This window comes from Neohortaea acidophila, assembly GCF_010093505.1.
Source record: "Neohortaea acidophila strain CBS 113389 unplaced genomic scaffold BDY17scaffold_1, whole genome shotgun sequence".
NCBI lineage: Eukaryota > Fungi > Ascomycota > Dothideomycetes > Mycosphaerellales > Teratosphaeriaceae > Neohortaea > Neohortaea acidophila.
The window spans coordinates 57,741-70,335 of NW_022985510.1; the positions used below are offsets into that span (position 1 = coordinate 57,741).

At 55.8% G+C, this 12,595-nt stretch overlaps 3 protein-coding genes across 3 annotated transcripts; 1 reads left to right on the plus strand and 2 right to left on the minus strand.

The window, feature by feature from the left end:
- Positions 1-697: 697 nt before the first annotated feature.
- Positions 698-3,958, minus strand: BDY17DRAFT_244547 (uncharacterized protein; the record flags this gene model as incomplete). Its single annotated transcript, XM_033730544.1, has 3 exons — positions 698-1,620; positions 1,677-2,545; positions 2,616-3,958. The coding sequence occupies 3 exons, from the start codon at positions 3,956-3,958 to the stop codon at positions 698-700; spliced, it is 3,135 nt and encodes a 1,044-aa protein (XP_033593568.1).
- Positions 3,959-4,268: 310 nt separating this feature from the next.
- On the minus strand, positions 4,269-11,608 carry BDY17DRAFT_735 (uncharacterized protein). Its single transcript, XM_033738662.1, has 2 exons — positions 11,323-11,608; positions 4,269-11,215 (listed from the first exon to the last, which is right to left on the minus strand). The coding sequence occupies exons 1-2, from the start codon at positions 11,415-11,417 to the stop codon at positions 4,579-4,581; spliced, it is 6,732 nt and encodes a 2,243-aa protein (XP_033593569.1). The 5' UTR covers positions 11,418-11,608; the 3' UTR covers positions 4,269-4,578.
- Positions 11,609-11,898: 290 nt separating this feature from the next.
- Positions 11,899-12,476, plus strand: BDY17DRAFT_306456 (ribosomal L27e protein family-domain-containing protein; the record flags this gene model as incomplete). Its single annotated transcript, XM_033735027.1, has 4 exons — positions 11,899-11,905; positions 11,960-11,979; positions 12,042-12,414; positions 12,469-12,476. The coding sequence occupies 4 exons, from the start codon at positions 11,899-11,901 to the stop codon at positions 12,474-12,476; spliced, it is 408 nt and encodes a 135-aa protein (XP_033593570.1).
- Between the last annotated feature and the right edge of the window lie 119 nt (positions 12,477-12,595).

Below are 12,595 nucleotides of genomic sequence, written 5' to 3' on the forward strand. Positions count from 1 at the left end.
GATGCAACTTGGCCATGTCCATCGAAGTGTAGAATATTTAACGACTGACCTGGGCGTGGCATTCCGCCAAGATGAAGCACAGCCTTCGAGCAGATACTGCTATGGATAGCATCGTTGCAACACACCGTTCCGTTACATTGTCGTCGCGAAGCAATAACCAAGACTTCCATCAAGGTGCAGTCAGAGGCTCTCGGCGGCTCGCGGCGAAGACATGCCAGCTCGGCGTGACACTCTACGACACCTCACTCGCCATCGTAGAGATGGGACTCGGCGCACCATGAAGCCAAGGGCCATCACTGTGGTTGGCACTTGGACATGAGGCAGTTTCCTGCTGGGCACCAGCAGCCGCGTGCTCGCTCTGGCAGTATATCATCCAGCAATGCCGTCCCGAAAATGCGGTGCAGATGACACGGAATTGGTTACTCTTCAACCGCTCTCAACACGAAGCTAGGTTGCCATTGGCACGCTGAATGCCTTCAGCGCCGGCATCGTACTGTGGATCGGCGTGACGGAGATGTGGTACAAGGAATGGTGGAATGGCCCGTTGAGACACGCTGGACTGCTCAAGATCAGCGTTGCGTTTGCGGGACTCGTTGTGGGAATGGTCATCATGAGTGTCTTGGGCAAGTGGGCTTGATGTAATCTTCCATAACCAACCCGAGCGCACATCTCGTTCTTGTACCCATTGCATCACTCTCTACAACCCGAACATATTCGTATCCGGATCATATCCCCACTCTTGCAACGCCGGCAGCGCCGCTTTGTGGATCATCGACGGCGGCCCACAAAGCAGCACCAAGCTATCCTCGGCCGGCGGGAAGAGATGCTCTCGCATCGTTTCTTTCGTGACATGCCCTTTGAGGCCCTTCCATCCATCGCTCGGGTGGCTTAGAACGTGAGTGATGCGCAGCCGGCCGTTGCTCTCCTGTTCGAAGCGACTAAGATCCTCCTTCAGCAGAATGTCTTGCTCGGATTTGTTGGCATCGATGACTCGAAGCTCCGTCGTGTCCTTGGGATCCAAGCTGATGCGGGCGATGAGCGAATACCCGGGAGTCAGCCCAGTGCCTCCAAGCACCAAAGAAATCTTCTTGAACGACTTTTCTTGGCCGACGATGTTGAATTTACCTGCACCGTGGTAGACGATCTCACCTGTGGGACCTCGCATCTCTACTGATTCTCCAATGGGTATCGCAGCCAAAATGTTGGAGAGTGCTCCGCCGGGCTGGTCTTCGTCAGGGAAGTATGTCTTCACGATGAGCTGGAAGCTCCCACTCCCGTCGTGGAGTTCTGCATCGTTACCGGCATCGATGCCGCAATCTCGCGGTAGCACAGGCTTTGTGGGCGTGTATTGCCGGATCAGCATGCGATCGCGCAGGTGGAAGCCGAACTCGATATGTTGACAAGTGCCTAAGCCCAAAAATTCCGTGTCACCGGGTAAGGCGAATTTGTAGACTGCGGTGTCGTGCGAGACCCAGTCGCGCTCTAAGAGCTTCGCTGGCACCCAACGGTGCTTCTGCAAGGCCTGGTCGGCGGGGATCTCGGTGCCAGATTTCGCTTTATCCTGCCGCGTCCGCTCGATGAAGCTCTTCGTCTTGTCCGTGACCACGCCCAGAACGCATTCTGGAGACATCATGTGAGAAGCAGCATACAACTCATCTCGGGACAAAGGTACGTACCGTCTAACTTCTGATGGGCGTAGTCATCATGCACGGAGGAGAACTCCTCGGTGGTATCGTAGTGCACCGCGCCTGCATGCATCATAATCGGCGCTTTCCCACCGGGATGCCACGACATGACGCTCGTTGCGTCGTACACTTTGTTGTCGATGACGATCCAGCAGTCGTCTTCCTTGTCGTGTTTCTCTATCTCCGCACGAGTGAACTGTTTGTTCGGAGCGTCGGTCTTCATTGCGGCCTCGGCGATTAGATTTTCGGCGCTCTCTTTCATCCAGCCGCCGTCCTTGTTCGCCGGCTCGACTGGATGGCGGAAGAGGACGTGGGGGGAGTCGTCGTTGACCATCTCTGGTTTCACGGTGTACTGGGCGTTGTTCAACGAGCCCAGTAGGTTCCATGTTGGCTGTTCTGGTTGAGTGAGCATCTTCACGTCCCATGCCCGTACTCGAATGCTCGGTGCGGAAACGATGTCTCCGATGTCGATGTCGACATGCCAGAAACACCACGTCCAATACTTCTTTCCGTGTCTGACGGGTGCCGGGGGAAACCTTCGGATGCAGTAGTACCATGACTTTCCATCGTCGAGCGAGACTTCGACTCTTTTGATCGCGTCGCCCCGGCCGTTGAAAGCGAACCCTTTGACGCGATACATTACGCCCTTTGCGACATTTTCCAGCGGGATTGTGTCGCCGTGATGAGGTACGGTGATGGCCGAGTTCAGACACTGCTCATACAAAGCAGTATCGGGGTGATGGAACATGGCCACTGCGAGCTCGTCGTCGTTAGTCGTGACAAAACTCGGAACAAAACGGTTATCCCAGATGTGGTAGTAGGAGTCATTCTCTTTGTCGCTAACCCAGACTTTCTGCAGCCTGGACACCGAGGATCGCTGCATCAGCTGGCTTGCTCGCTTTCGCACTGTGTATAGCTTGACAGACTCACCATTTCACCTGTCTCCCACCAATATATCCCGGTATGATGATGCGGATTGGATAGCCATGATCCGGCGGCAACGGCACATCATTCATCTCGTAAGCCAAGATGACATCGTTAGTACTGTCCATGATGTATTCAAACGGGATACTGGTCTCGTATAACGCCTGGCCCGGGTTATCTGCGCCCTGTAAATGAACATGATACTTCTTCCTGTCTTCGTCGGGCATGTGCGCGGGAACGCCCGAGGCCATAAGAACGTCGCGGAGCAACGGGCCTTTCCAGTAAGCACAGCCTATAGCACCGGCACCGAAACCGAAGCCTTTGGTGCGTTTGAGCATGTTCATCTCCTTACGACGCCCACCTTGGCAGCCCACGAAGACGGGAATGTTGATCGAGTGGAATTTCGACTTGATGTGGTCCATGGAGAAACGCTTGCTTTGGCCACGATAGCAGACTTCGAGTTGATGGTACTCCCAGAGCAGGCGTGGAACCGCACCGTGGTTTCGGACGTAGAAAAGCTCGTTTGGTGTAATCATGCCGGCCTCAAATAATTCCCGCAACGGTGCTTCGGCGTTGAGGGGGTGCTTGCCGGTCAGGCGGAAGAGGTCAGGAGCGCGAGGCACCCAGTTGTCGGGCGTGAACTGGTCGGCTTCGTCGATGGCAATGGTGGTGCGGTTCCGGACGGTGGAATGGCCGGTGCCGTCGTTCGTTTCGAGATTCGCCATGTACTCACTCTCGTGCTGGACGGCTCTGAGCAAGGCAATCTGCTGGGGCGTGTATTTGTCTCGCAGCTTTTCGTCCTCGCTTCTGTTGTCTTGCTGTCCCTCGCCCTCGCCGTTGTGATCAGCTTCGCCATTCTGCTGGGAGGACTTTTGATCGCTCTTGTCTTTGCCTTGGTTCTTTGGGTCTTGCTGTTGCTGCTCCTTCTTCTCCTGCTGCTGGCGCTGCTTCTCCCATTTCCGTAGATTGGCGGGCCACTTTTGCTGATTTCCAATGCCATCTTCCGTATAGTCTAGAACGTAGCGCCAGCCATTGGGATGACCCTCGGGGTGGTAGAGCGAGAGGTCTTTCTCGCTCCTGATGGCATCTTGCCAGTTCACCAAGTGTCCGTCTCTCTCTTTCTGCTGCGTCTCCTTGAGTTCATCCCAACTGGCTTGCACATCTACCTCGTCTTCTTCATCGCTCCTGCCCACTACCCCGGGCCTTCGTCCGCTCCGGTTCTTATAGCCCGCGTAGTGTTCGTGGCCGGCCCGAGCCCAGTCAGGCTCGTTCGCGATCTCCTCAGTGCTCGACCCCGAGGGGTTCTGCTTCGTGACCTTACGGTCGTCCTGCGGGTGTGCTAGAGGCATTTTTCCAGGGGCAATTCGCAATCTAGCGAGGAGAAGGGGTAAAAGAATGCCACGAGAAAACAGGGCAACCTACATCTGGACCTTGCCTCGTCCACGTAGGGGGCGTCTACCCCGGTTCACCGTACGCGACGCCTACCTGTCTCTTCTCGCGCAGACAGCACTAGGTTCGTGGTAGCCCTCTAACACCGTCATGGCAACGTCATGACGACCCAATTTCCAGTGCCTGAAGTTCTAGAATGTCTCCGAGAGTGAGAGTTCAGACAGACCGCTAAGCATCATCAAATCGTCAGGTGGTGGCGGGGAAAGCTGGACGTTTCAAGCCGAAGAAGTGAATTGGTTTCGGGTTGAGGTACTTTAGCTTAACTATTACATACTACCACACTAATTTATGGACAGCCGGCGGTCAGAGAGCTGACAGAACTGACGTTTACGGCCACGAAAGATTAATGAACGAGAGTACAATTCAAAGCTACGAAAGAGACAAAACCAGAACGACGGAAACCCATCACGCTCGAAACGCTCCACCCCAAAAAGCGTAAACTCGCTTCAAACGAACGTCCATCTCCCCGTCACAACCCCTTGCTCCCAAAACGAACGCCATTCCCTCTCAACCTCACTCCTCACTCGAAATAATCCCTCCCGATGCAACTCAACGCGGGAGCCGTAGTCGGCGCGTCCGTCCCAAGTCCACTATCGCTGGGCGGAGCGTAGATCTGCAGCTCCTTCGCGTGTTGATGCGGCGCGTCAAGCAGCCACTGTCCTCCACCACTTCGTGCAGTCTCCTGCTCGTTCGCACTTTCGCGATCTGATGTGTGGTCCTCTTCGTCGCCATCCAGCTCATGGAACTCCTCGCTCGGATCCTCCTCGATGAGAGAAGTGCTCTGGCCGAGGACCGCGTTCGCCGAGGAGCCGCGGCCGATACTGTTTCGATCCGCCTCGCTGCTGCCGGTCAGATAGCTGCCCGTCATGTACGAGAGATCGCTGGGCGCAATGCTGCTCCGCGGCTCGCCGGTGTGCGCATCATCCCCGTCCGTCATGCGACTGTGCGATCGCGACAAGTACATCCCGCTTCCACTGCGCTCCGAAGGCATATCGCGAGACTCGGGCCGCTGGAATTCGTCTTCGCTGACGTCTGACAGTGCCGCGTCGTTCTCCTTGTCGTGATCCGCCAGACTTGCGATTCTCTTCGCGGCCCACGAAGGCTTGCGCGGAGCGGGCGCGTTTCGCACCGAATGGCTGCGCTTCGGCAGGTTGCTTCCGATAAGCGCTCGCGTCGGGGAGTAGGCGCTCACACCAGTCGGCACGTTATGGTTGATCTGGTTAAGCGACATGATACGCCGCTCCGCAGTAGCAGGACTCGGCTTCAATGCTCCATCGTTCCTCGCCAGAGCCGGCCGCGACTTCATCGTCAGCGCATGGTTGGCTTTGAGCGCCGGCAATGAAGAGGTAACAGTCTGGGCCGAGGCGGCCGAACTGTTGCTAGGAATGCGGAGATCCCGGCCTTGCGGTTTCTTCTTTGGCGCCGGAGCCGACTTGACGTTCTTCGTGAGAAGCAGCATGCGTGATTGGTTCATCACGCCTTCGAGGATGCGGCGCTCAATGGTTTCGGCCTTGTGATCCATGTCGTGAAGCTCTTCGCGACGAATCTGCATCGCCGTTTCCAAAGACGATACCTCCGCGCTCAGACGGGCTTTGTGGGCGACGAGTGCCTCCTTCTCCGCTCGCAAGGCTTCCACAGCCGTACGCAACGAATCCTTCTCCTCATTCAGCACGGTGATGTCGTCCTCGATTTCATCCTTTTGAGCTTGTCGCTTCTCCAGGAGCAGTGCGAGCTCTTCGGCTTCCTTTTCCTTGTTCAGGTGATCTTCCGTGATCTGCTTCGTCTGCATGGCCACAAATGCCGAAACCTCCGCCGCGGTACTCATGACCTTTTCATGGATCTGGTCCAGACGCTCAAGTTGGGTGGACGAGCTCGAGCCTTCCTGCGCTTGACCCATGAGCTTGTCGAGTTTCTCGTGGATGGCGGTATCATCAAACTTCTCCGGCACCGGCACGGTATCTGCAGACGGAGCGGGCATCAAGCGTGGCAGAGAGCTGACATTCGTCTTCAGTTCCTCGTTCTGGGATCCTATTCCGCGAACTTGTTCCTGCAGATCTCTCACAGCTTGTGCGTGCTCTGCGGCCGCTTCGGATGCCTTTTGAGAATGCTCGTAGTGCTGCCCGATCAAAGCCTGGACTTCCTTCATGGCAATCATGAAGCGCGGGTTGTGCTCCATTGCATCGCTCTGCAAGTTGCCCACGGTGGCTAAGATCTTCGCAACCTCGTCGCGGGTGACGGAATGCTCAAACTTCAAGCCCGCCTGCGTCTCGTCCAGCTTGTTGTACGTATCGTCGACCCGGTCAAACACCGTCTTGGACTCTGCCACCAGCTTCTCCATTGTCTCGGGGAAAGTGGTCAGAGTGCTGCCAAGTGTGTCGATGGAGAGTCGTAGCTCCTCAGCCATGGCTTTCATGCTATTCAACAGCCCTTCTTGCTCGGCAGCCTTGCTCTCCATGACTTTTGAGCTTTCCTCTGCTGCGCGTTGAGCATCGTCGTACTTGCTCATCAGGCCGTCGAAATACGTCTCGAACTTCTCACCAACCTCCAAGACGACAGCATCCTTCGAAGAGTCCATCGCGTGCTGCTGATCGGCCTTCAAGGAGTCCACTGCGGTGTGAGAGCGTTGGAACTCGAGGGTGACTTGCTCGATGAGTTGCTTGAGGTCATCACCCAACGGACCAGTCTTCTCCTTGAGCTCGTCCAAGGTCTCGCCCAGATCGTCAAGACTCGACTCGCCGTGGCCCAGTTTCCCCATCACCTCATCCTTCACCGTGGCGAGAGCTTTCCTGACAGTACTGATCTCCTCAATGGTGTCGAGGAATTCCTTCTTCCGATCGTCAAATGCCTTGGCAGTGACTGCGATATCCGTCTCGTAGCTCTCACGCATCTTATCGTGACTCTCGCGGAAATCGTTGATCAAGCCATGCAGTTGCTCGATATCGGCTTTGGAAGGCTGGTCTGCGGGATCCGGCAGCTCCATCTCGCCAACTCTGGTCTTGATCTCCGTCACAATAACGCCAAGAACGTCGAGATCGGCTTTGGTCATGAGGTCAGGCTTCTCATGCTTCAAGGTGTGCTTCACGTCGTCAAGAGCGGTCTTGATGTCTTGAGCAAGGACCTCCACAACTGCGACGTCCGCCCTTGCTGCTGCGCTGTTGTCGAGCTTGTCCACCAGACCATCGATGCCGTCGTTGGTGAGTCGGACAGCAGCCTCAACGGCGTCGAGATGCTCTTTCGTAACGAGGCTCGCAGGATCCGGGAAAGCCATGTCTTCCAGTTGGGCCTTGGTGTTGCGAAGCAGCGTCTCGATGGCGTCGGTATCTGCCTTGGTTGCTGCACCATCCGCAGCGGAGACACCATCCTTTCCAGCAATTGCCGAGACATTGTCGTGTATCTCTTTAAGAGTGATTGCCACCGCAGCAATCTCATCTTTGATCGCTGCACCATCCCCGAATCGAGCAGAGCTCAATCCGGGCAGATCCTGCATGGTCGCATCCATGGCTTCGATCTTGATCTGGAGCTGCGCAAGAAGGACTTGCATTTTCTCCAGTTCACCGTGATCGACATTTGTTGGTCGAGCAGCAGTCGCATCAGCATCTCCATTCATATCTCTGGCCTGACCAACCGCAGCTCCATCCGCCAAGACAACCTCACCACTTCCAGGCATGATGGAAGCGCCATCGCCCCCTTTCAACTTGTCCATGTCCACACGAAGTGACGCCAAGCCATCTTTCAGCGTGTCGAGGATCTCGTAGTTGACGGTCATATCCAGAGGCTTGTCGAGAGTTTTGACAATATCGGTTCGCATCGACTCCAACCCGTCGTTGAGCGCATCCAGCAAGTCGCCATGCTGCTTGATGGCATGATCGGGATTGTCGAACTTCTTATCGACGTGAGTTCTCAGATCGTCCAAGCCGACATGAAGCTCGTCCAGAATCTCTTCATGCTGTTGATTCGTGTTGCCGCTGGAAGCGATGGCACCCCTCAGATTCTCAAACTCGCCGCGCAGTGCCTCGAGCAACTCGTCATTGACGCCAGTCTTACTGACGGTGTCGCGCAGCTCGTCGAGGCCGGAACGGATTGTGCTGGTGTCCTCGTCGATTCCACGACTGTGAGGTGTTGCATTGATATGAGCCAGCTGGGCTTTGATGGCACATAAAGCTTCAGCCGAAGCGTCGCTCTGATCAGCCGAGAGTTGCACTCTGAGATCATCCAGGGAGGTCCGAATGCCTGCGATGATGAAATCCCTGTCGGCTTCTCCAATGATTGCCTGCAGCGTCTGCTTCACCTCGTTGAACTCGGCATGGATTTCGTTGATGATCTCCTCAGTTGCTCCTCCTGAGATGCCATTAAGTTGACTGCCGCTGAATTTGGCATGCATAGCACCCATGCTGTCTTGCATGGTCTCGATGAGCTCGCTCTTGTCGATGGCGTTGGCGTTGAGGAGGGAGCTCTTGAGCTGGTCGAACTCTTCCCTCATCGCCTCGAGCATTTCCTCGCCGGGGCCGTCCTCACCAGTCTCTCGACTTGCAACACCACGCGAGTGATGCTTCAACTCGTCAAGACCTTCTTTGATTGCGAGGATAATCTCAGCGGCCAGGATCGGATTGTGCGTCCCGTCACCGAGGTCACGAGCGGAACCTTGGACTCCAATGGCTCGGTGTAGGCGCTCAAACTCGCCAGAGACATACTGCAGCATCTCATCGCGGCTACCTCCGGTGAAGCCAGGGCCATGCAAGCCATCCAGTCCAGACCTGACCGTCTCGATAATCTCATCCTTGCCGGTGACATCCTGTGCGCGGTCGACGTAGCTCTCGATTTCCGCGCGCAGACGCTCAAGGCCGTCTTTGATCGCATCCAGAACTTGCTCGGTATCTCGTCCGTTGGCGGCAGTGTATTCTTTAAACTCCATTCGCATGCCATCGATGAGTTCGTGGAGCTGTTGGATCACCTGCTCGCCAAACCCGCCGAACGGAATGGATGAGCCGTCGAGACTGGCTTTCACGGCAGCGAATAGATCATCGCGGCTGATCTCCAATTCACGAGGCGCTGCGGAGCCATGTTCTGCCAGACCATCTTGGACCGCCGCGATGATGGCGATGCGAGTTGCTTCATCCGTGCGTGCTACGGCTGAAGTGTCGGGCATGTATTCGAGCAGCGCTTGACGGACGTGTCGCAGCATGTCGTCCTTCATCTGCTCCATTTGCTCCTCCGGGAGGGGCGGACGGAAATCTTTGAGAGCCTCGTGCATTGCCTCGTAGATTTCGCCTTTGTCGAGGGTCGAGGATCCCGGTTGAGTGCTCTCGTACTGTTCGAAGCCTTCCTTTAAGACGGTGAGGATTTCGTCACGTTCCAAACCGAACTGCTGCAACTCGATGTTGGGTTCAAAGTCCTTGAGGCCTTCTTTGACTGCTTCCAGGACATCTTCGCGGTCGATGTTGTTGTCGTTTTGCGCAACAGCAAAGTCCTTTGTAGCGATACCTCCACCATGTTCAGCCAGCGCATGCTTCACAACGGTAAACATCTCATCGCTGTTCGGCGCACTGCCGGTGCTTGCCAATTGCCTGAAGGAATCGTCGTCTTGTTGAGATCGCTGCTTCCACAACGAAGTCATGTGGTCTTTCAACTCGCTCATACCTTCCTCCACGATTCGTTGGATCTCGTCGGTGTCCAGCGTGCCCTGGCCAGCCTCGATCGATCGATCAAGAGTAGTGTTAAGCTGGGTCTCCGTAACTTTGTTGAGCTTGTGTCCCAATTCTCGTCCCATGCCCAACACTTCGCCTCTCAGATCTCTCACCAATCCTTTGACTTCGGCCGTTGTGCCGCCGGAATGTGCGATCGAGTCTTTAATGCGTTGCAGCATCTTCATGATTTGGTCGTCAAGCCCCATCACCACGGCCTCCCGACCGCCTGCTTCGCGTGTCCTTAAGCCGGGAGAATCAAAATTCAGGTCCAGCCTTGGAGGGCCACCATCCTTTGCGAAGGGAACCACGGCTTGCGAATGCGACTTCTCCTTGATGAACGCGGACAGTTCTTCGACCTTCTTGGCTGCTGCGCTATTCTCCTTGGTACTCTTTTCCAGTAGCTCGGAGAGGGAAGACTGGAGCCGCTCCTGCCCGTCCTTCGTCACCATTTCTCGCACAATCTTTTCCAGCATGGCCACACTGGCCGCGCCTTCGATGGAGTATGGAGAAGGTGAGCCGACTCTCTCTTCCAAGAAGCCATGTGCGCTTGAAGCTCTCGGCAGGTTGAATCCTTTCGACGCTGAAGGAGGGGAGTTGAAGGGCTTGCTGTCCAAGATGTTGCCGAGACTGCTCGTGCTCCGATTCGTCGATCCAGGCGGAGGTCCGAGGAAATGTGCAGAACCAGTGGACATGTTGGTGGTGAGGTCGCGCAGACTCTTACGAATGTCCTCGTCGCGCTTGCTCGTCGCATCTTTGAGGCTGATGAGATCGGTAGCATTGTCTTTGCTTCGGCGACTGAGTTGTTTCATCTCTTGTTGGAGATTGGTTGCGATTGCTGTGAGGTTCAGCAGCTGGCTGGAGAAATCGTACGCAGCACTCGGTCGAAGGCCCGTTGGAGTGGTGGGTCCATTGGTGATGTCGACCAAGGAAGGCTCGGGAACTTGCATGTTCTGCAACGCTCGCATGGTCGCAGATGGAGGAGTGTTCTCGCCGAGTAGGGGACGTGTTGGGGAGCGTGTGGATGGTCGAAGGGTAGGAGTAGTAATTTCCTTCAATGAGTCCCTTGAAACAGGCGTAGGGGTGGTGGAGCGCTCGCGAGAAGAAGGTAGTAACTCTCGACTGCTCTCACGGATTGGGGTTGAGAAGCCGCTGGTTGATGAACGCCTCTCCAACGGCCGTTCTGGCGACCGCTCCGGTGATCGATTGTCCAGATAGTTGCGGAGGTCCTTGACGCTATTTGTCTGCAGCGTGTTGAGTCGTCGATGCTGGCTTCCCTTCACCAGCGATCTCTCCGGTGATGACTGTTCGCGATTGGAGGTGTAGGAGGACAATGGAGCGCTTTCGCGACATTTTTCCACAATCTGCCTGGCAGCGGCGGCAATACCGCTCGATGTGTTCGCTTTGGTGGGAGAAGTGTGCGAGGGGTTGAGAGGAAGAGGAGGCGGAGCGCGGTCAGGATCGGAGCTGTCCCACCTACGTTTGATAGATGTCAGCAGTTGCATCCTGTCGTGGTGTTGCCCATCCCATCTCGGATAGCCTTGTCATGGTCGCGAAAGTTTGACGAGCGTTGTTGTACTCACATGGGCACGCTCGACCTTCCACAGTCGGAAGAGGAATGCTGGTGTCTCAGCCCGTACTCGCGGTCGCGAGAGAGGTCTCTCTCTGATGCCGGCATCTTGGGTATTGCGGAGGAGGAATGTGTCTGTGTGGTGGGTGGAATGCGGGTAGATGCGTGTGGGTTCAGGCTGCGCAATGCCCGCCAAGCGAGTGCATTGTGCGGTCGATGAGTGTTCTATTGGCCTTGGCGAACAACGTATCGTCGAGTGCAGAGTACTGAACCGATGTGAATCTCTCCGAATGTCGCGGAGTATTCGAGTGGTAGGATGGAGCTAGCGGACATTTGTTTACAGCCTGACAGCGGGATGACAACAACGGCCCTTCCCGAGGCAACATTGCTCCGATTGGCTAGCGCTTTCCGCGTTCACATCTCACGTGACTCGGCCCAAAGTCGGCCAGCGGGCCGAGCTCGGTGATCCGCAACGCCAAGCCCGACCCGCACTCTGACTTTCAAGAATCGATTTTGGCGACAAAGTGAACGTCAGGCGTGAAAATAGCTGCGCATCACCACAACATTCGCATCCCGCCAGCACGCGACAATGAAGTGTATGTATCCTCGCCGCTCTTCTTGACAAAGCTGCACAGACTAACAGACTGCAGTCATGAAAGTTGGCCGTGTGGTACGAGTTCATCCAGTGTTTCCATTGCCCTGCTTCGCCTCCATCTAACCCATTCCCTCCAGGCCATTGTCTCTCGCGGACGCTACGCCGGCAAGAAGGTGGTTATCATCCAGCCTCAAGACAACGGCAGCAAAAAGCATCCCTTCCCCCACGCCATCGTCGCTGGCATCGAGCGCTACCCCCTCCAAGTCACCCGCCGCATGTCCAAGACCCGGCAGAGCAGACGCAGCAAGGTCAAGCCCTTCATCAAGGTCGTCAACTACAACCACTTGATGCCCACGCGATACACGTTGGATTTGGAGGCGCTGAAGGGTGTGGTGACGAACGAGACGTTCACGGAGGTCAGCCAGCGGGAAGAGGCGAAGAAGACGGTCAAGAAGACTTTGGAGGAGCGCTACCTTTCCGGCAAGAACAGATGGTTCTTTACGCCTCTGCGTAAGTTGAGTTGCTTGGGACAAATGCGGTACGAGGAGCTAACACGTGTTGCAGGATTCTGAATGAACGTGGGCATGGAGTGAGAAGATGTCGTTTGCAGCATCGGGGCGTTCATGTGCTCTTCGCGCGGCCACGCTCCAATAACGACGTAGCTGCTTGAATCATACAACCGTTCAACTCA